The following is a 5,915-nucleotide window of genomic DNA, read 5'->3' as shown; positions in this document are numbered from 1 at the left end:
TAAAACATCTTTTAGCCCCAAGAACGTGACCTGGTACCACTAGGAGCATACTTCGTATATTTTGTTATTAAGTGATACATTTTTTTTTTTTTTGGTATATTTTTGAGTTTAAAGTAGAAATATAATAAAAAAACAAGTAATACTGATAAGTCTAATGACTTTTTTTATTTTAAAATATAAAAATGAGGTATTTAATACATACAAAACAGACAGAAAAGATACAGACGTAGTACCTACATGAGTTGATAATTTTACATAGTTATCTAATCTAATCTGACTGCGCTCCTCATAAAAACAAGCACATGCTGCTTAAAATTTTCCAAGTGTGTGTTATTGTTTTTATAGCTATTATAGTATTATTTTAAAAGATATTTGAAAATATTTTATTGAAATTTAAGTTAATATATTTTTTTTCGTTTTTCTAGTTAACTGTTATTTACCTATTGGACTCTGAAATGGCATTCACATCAGGTGTACAAAGCCGGAACAATGATAAATTATTTCTTGTGGGCTATCCCATTCACCAGATCACCGGTTGTAAACTACCCTCAAATCGTCAAGTCTTATGTGCTTTATTTTATAATTTACGTACTGTGAAATTGACTTTAAGAGAATCAGCAAAACTGACCATACGAGAAGTATTCATTTTTTGGGGGAAAGCTCGAATCCCGACTAAACATGAGCAAGATGCAATTACTAAGCTGGAAAAAGTTCACGCCGCGTGGAGAAGTCTTCAAAAAGACCGGAAGAAAACATCGGAAACGGCCAAGAACAAATTTAAACAGTTTGTTGAAAGGTTGGATGATCTCTTTGATATTGCTCAACAAGATGCCTTGGCTCTGTTGAAATCGGAAGAAGATAAGGCGTTTCTCGTGAAACAGAGGCAGAAGGGCCACCCAGGTTCCATGGCTGGAGTGAACATCAAGTTGTGTCAAGCTGAAGAAATCAAGGCGCAAAAGGAACTTGCAAAAATGAACCGACAAATCCAAGAAGAAACTTTTGATATTGGTGAGTTTATTTTATTATTATTATTCTAAAAAGTAGATAAACAAATAAGTAGTTTCAATATAATTGAAAGAAAATTGTACATGAAAGCATCATTTGGCATCTTTATGATTGAGTTTATATTCTTAAAATAATACCTATTGATAATTAGAAGTAGGTAATTTAGTACCTATGTATTATTACTATTCTGCTAAAACGACAAGTTTTTATAGTCTTTTTTTTCTCTTTCTTTTGTTACTTCTTAGAGACGGATGATGAAGACAAGCTCGAAGAAGGAAAAGAAGAAGATACTGAAGAGGACAACATCTACCAGGAACTTGAGAGCTTGGAGGAAATGGACAACATCCCTGAAGAAGCTGCAGAAGATCCAGGACCATCTGAGAGCAAGAGGATGAAACTTTCATTTGCAAGGGGCGTTAAAGAGATTTTAAACATGAAATTATCCATTGTGTTAGATCGATGTAAGTTATCCGACAGAAATGCCACGAGAATTTTAATAGCTACTCTAGAAGCACTAAACCTTGACCCTCTTGAGTACAAAGTCTCGAAAACTTTATTACATTCTAGAAGGCAAACGTTCAGAGAACAATATACTAAAAACATGTTAGATAAAGTAAACATTCCTGAAAAAGAGCCCGTGGTTGTCCATTGGGACGGTAAACTTTTACCGGGTGTTTTAAAAAATGAGCAATGTGAGCGAATAGCTATTGCTATTTCATATGGCGAAAAGGAACAGCTGATGGGAGTTCCTGTAACAGCAAGCAGCTCTGGAGAGGAGCAAGCCGTAGCCGTATATGAATGCCTACAGGAATGGGGTCTTCCCAACACCGTCAAGGCGATGTGCTTCGACACTACAGCATCGAACACGGGAAGACTCAAAGGAGCATGCGTCCTATTGGAGCAAATGTTAGGAAGAGAATTGCTACACCTAGCTTGCCGTCACCATATCTTGGAAATTGTGTTAAGAGGCGTATTCGACACAAAAATGGGATCAACCACTGGACCTCATGCAGACATTTTCAAAAGATTCCTCACTGCGTGGCCCAAGATAGACAAAGGAAAATACGACACAGGTATCAGTGACAAGCTAATACAAAAGCAGCTAACTACAGAAGTAATTGCAAATGTTACTGCTGAATTCGAGACCAAATTAACTGAGAGCCACCCCAGAGATGACTACAAGGAGCTGTTGCAGTTGGTTCTCGTATTTGTTGGATCACTAGACGGCAATGTTGTGGGTTTTAGAACTCCAGGAGCCATTCATCACGCTAGGTGGATGGCAAAGGCTATTTACTGCTTAAAAATGTTCATTTTTCGTCGTCAATTTAAGATGTCTAAAGAAGAAGAAAGTTCTGTGCGTGCCATTTCTGTTTTCCTAGTTAAAATTTATTGTAAAGCTTGGTTCAATGCTCCAAAAGCTCATCTTGCGCCAAAGCAAGATTTAGGTATTTTGCATAGTCTGTTAGACTATAAAGAATGTGACAACGACATTGCAGAAATAGCCCTGACCAAATTTTCGAACCATTTGTGGTATTTGAATGCAGAGTTGGTGGGATTATCGTTTTTTGATCCCAACATTACAGACGATGAAAAGTTGTTAATGGCTAATAAATTGCTCAGTAGCACAGATGAACCATCAGAGCACGCTAGGGTTGTAAATCCAAAAGTTAAGAAAGAAAAAGTAAAAGAGGTCGTTGATGGAGGATTGTTAAATTTACTTACCAAAGAAACATTTACATTCTTTGACCGATTTAATATAAAAACGGATTTCCTAAGACAAAATCCAAACACCTGGCCTCAAAATAATGACTTCCAAGAAGGATTGAAAATTGTCAAAACATTAAAAGTAGTTAATGATATGGCTGAGCGTGGTGTTAAATTAATAACCGACTTTAACGACCTTCTGACAAAAAATGAAGAACAAAAGCAATATGTCCAGCAAGTTGTAAGCAAATGCCGAGCATTATATTCTGACGTTTCAAAAACTACTTTAACAAAACCTCTAGAATAGATTAGATAACTATGTAAAATTATCAGCTCATGTAGGTACTACGTCTGTATCTTTTCTGTCTGTTTTGTATGTATTAAATACCTCATTTTTATATTTTAAAATAAAAAAAGTCATTAGACTTATCAGTATTACTTGTTTTTTTATTATATTTCTACTTTAAACTCAAAAATATACCAAAAAAAAAAAAAATGTATCACTTAATAACAAAATATACGAAGTATGCTCCTAGTGGTACCAGGTCACGTTCTTGGGGCTAAAAGATGTTTTAACTCAGTTTGACTTAAAATAACAATTATGTATAAAATATAAATTTTGAAGAACAACATTAGCTTTCTTTTGAGATATTAAGCGTGTTTTTATTATTTACCATTCTGGAGTTATGGCTTCATATGTCAGCTTTTTGGGCAAAAATTCGGATTTTTTCAAACTTTGAGCGACGAGCGGCACGGGTTAACGTCGTTTGATCGAGCTCAAATTTTGGCTATCTCAATATCCGGAAAGGGGAATCGTTTTGTGGGGTCCAGACGGACAAAATTCCAACATCGATTTTTTGTGGTCACCCTACTCCGCAGTGTTGGATGTTTTGATCTCCCCGAGGTCATTCATCCTTATGTTTATAGGAGATAAATATGTCATGGAACCATGACAGCAGTTGTGAGTCTGCAGTTTGCAGGGGTGGTATAAGTTGCCTCATCTGGGCCTTTTTCGATGCCCCAACTCACGCTAACAACTTTAGAAAAAACAACTCAGAAGAGGCAAAAATTGCAATAATTTGGCTACTACGTACATGAACCGACACATGCACGATCAACATGCCTTAGTTTGGGAATCTCGCTGTGCTAAAACTAGGACTATCAAGCCTCGCCAACCACTGCTCGTCTCATCAACTGCATCTTCCTCTTCTGTCACCATGGCAAGTGTTCTCACACAGGTCTCTTGCCACAGAACCTCCCCTTGTTTACTAGCTAAAGTCGGGGTGAGTGAAAGCCCATCAGCTGTTACAGAAGTGGACATGGGTGCTGTTTTTGATCGATCTCAAACACTGAGCACATCACATCTTTCTCAATCCATCATAACATCTCCGCCTGCACCTCTCTCACAGTCCAGCAGTTTGTCGTGTTTAACCTACTCCAACCTCTCTCAGCACATCAGCCAGCCCTCTGTCTCGCAGTTGTGGTCACGTAAAAGAATGTTTCCTCCTACACAAGCTGAAGCTTAAACTCCACCATGTCCAATTTGTTGGCCATGGAAATGCTGCCTTTCTGCCTGGTGGATGCAGACTGTGTCCGAAATCTGATGGCCAATGCAGTCCTTCAGTACCAGTTGACCAGTCACCATTACTTCTCTAAGAAAGCTGTGCCTGTGCTACACCAGCATGTTGCAGACATCACCCTTTCCCTGCAAAAATCTGCCAGGGTGCATTTCACCACTGACACCTGGCCAAGCAAACATGGGCAGGAACATTATATCTCACTGACTGGGCACTGGGTGACTCTAGTGGCTTTGCAGGCAGGTGGGCAAGGGGATGTCCACAAGCTTTGGAATGCTTCGCTACAGCGGTCTTTGTCTACCTTTTAGCCATTTGATATGTGATGTGCCGACACATTGGAATTCCACTCTGCACATGCTGCAGCAGCAACAAGCCCTGGTGAAGTAGTACGAACATGGCGCAAATCATGCCTGCAGAGTGGGCACAGATGAATGCGGAAGGGATAACAGTATATCTAAGTTCTGGACTCTCATCGCATACGCAGGTGACATGGGAGGGTAGATTACAGTGATTGGGGGGAAGGCTCATAGTACCAGACAAACTGTTAGTGAAGGTGCAGGAGCCGAGGAGTAAATGGAGGATGATGAGGTGATGGGCTTATCATTCTGGAGATGGAGAGGATAATGATCCCTTCTCTGTTGTCCGTGGTTGGTGGGAGGGGACGGAGGAAGCAAGCTTGAGTGTTATCCCGCCACCAGCACACCATGGACTTGGACCTCATGGAAGCTCCTGACTCTTGACCTTGTTGCTACACTATCTGCAACATGATGCCTGTATTGTTAGGATTGGAAATAGTGCTGATTACCGTTAGGTCCAAGGTACAAGGTACGTTTTTCCAGATGCTTTCCCCACTTCAAAGGGATGTGCGCATGCTGGAGTATTGAAACACACTTGTAGACAATCTTATGGGTGGTTTTTCCCAAAACCGCAGTGAGGCACACAGAGTGCATTGCAGTTCTAGACTTCCAACCCCAGGAACATTGATTCGTCAACACAAAAACATTAGCAGCAGCAGTGTAAGTGACAGAAGAAATTTCTGTGAGTAGTTTCACACGTTTTTTGGACCAGCCTGTGCAAAACACAGTACAAGTCTGACACATTGTGAACAACTGGAGAGGATAGTGCAGGTGTATTTCGACTTCAATATCAATGCCATCAGGGGGAATTTAGACCAGTTTGCATTTTTGTCTGCAAAAATGAAAGAGTGGCCTGAGCTTGCCTGTCACTCCTTGGAGGTTTTGTAATGCCCGGCAGCCAGTCCCCGTTCTCTCAGAAGATGTATTCAGCACTGCTGGTGGTGTCCTGATGGATAAGCGCATCCGGCTGTCCCTTGAAAGTCTAGACCGCCTAACTTTCATCAAGATGAACAAGTCATGGATCTCCAGTGACTTTTGCACCCCAGTTGCAGACTGGGCAGACAAGGCAAAGGTGTCATTTTTAGTGTGATGCATTCATCTTGCGTTTTTGCAGTCTGTGACACCTTTGTCGTGGCTTTTATGCCTGCTGTTGGTACTGCTGCTGATGTTACAAACAATTTTTTGGAAATGTGAAGACTCATACTTGGGTTTCCATCTGGTGGGTTGCCTGTAGTGGAAGGGGTGTCAGAGGCCTATTATACTGTTTATACTC

The 5,915-nt window shown here is 40.1% G+C and overlaps 1 protein-coding gene across 1 annotated transcript; it reads left to right on the top strand.

Annotated features, from left to right (window-relative positions):
* Window positions 1-455: 455 nt before the first annotated feature.
* Window positions 456-3,016, top strand: LOC143799417 (uncharacterized). Its single transcript, XM_077281152.1, has 2 exons — window positions 456-1,008; window positions 1,251-3,016. The coding sequence occupies exons 1-2, from the start codon at window positions 456-458 to the stop codon at window positions 3,014-3,016; spliced, it is 2,319 nt and encodes a 772-aa protein (XP_077137267.1).
* Window positions 3,017-5,915: the final 2,899 nt, after the last annotated feature.

Source organism: Ranitomeya variabilis, chromosome 1 (assembly GCF_051348905.1).
Source record: "Ranitomeya variabilis isolate aRanVar5 chromosome 1, aRanVar5.hap1, whole genome shotgun sequence".
NCBI classification, from domain to species: Eukaryota; Metazoa; Chordata; class Amphibia; order Anura; family Dendrobatidae; genus Ranitomeya; species Ranitomeya variabilis.
This window is presented reverse-complemented; position numbering and strand designations above follow the sequence as displayed.

Bases quoted from the DNA above. Each gene is read 5' to 3' on its own strand.
- LOC143799417 (XM_077281152.1), top strand. From the start codon at position 456: ATGGCATTCACATCAGGTGTACAAAGCCGGAACAATGATAAATTATTT. The intron at 1,009-1,250 runs GTGAGTTTATTT...GTTACTTCTTAG, and splicing joins AGAAGAAACTTTTGATATTG to AGACGGATGATGAAGACAAG.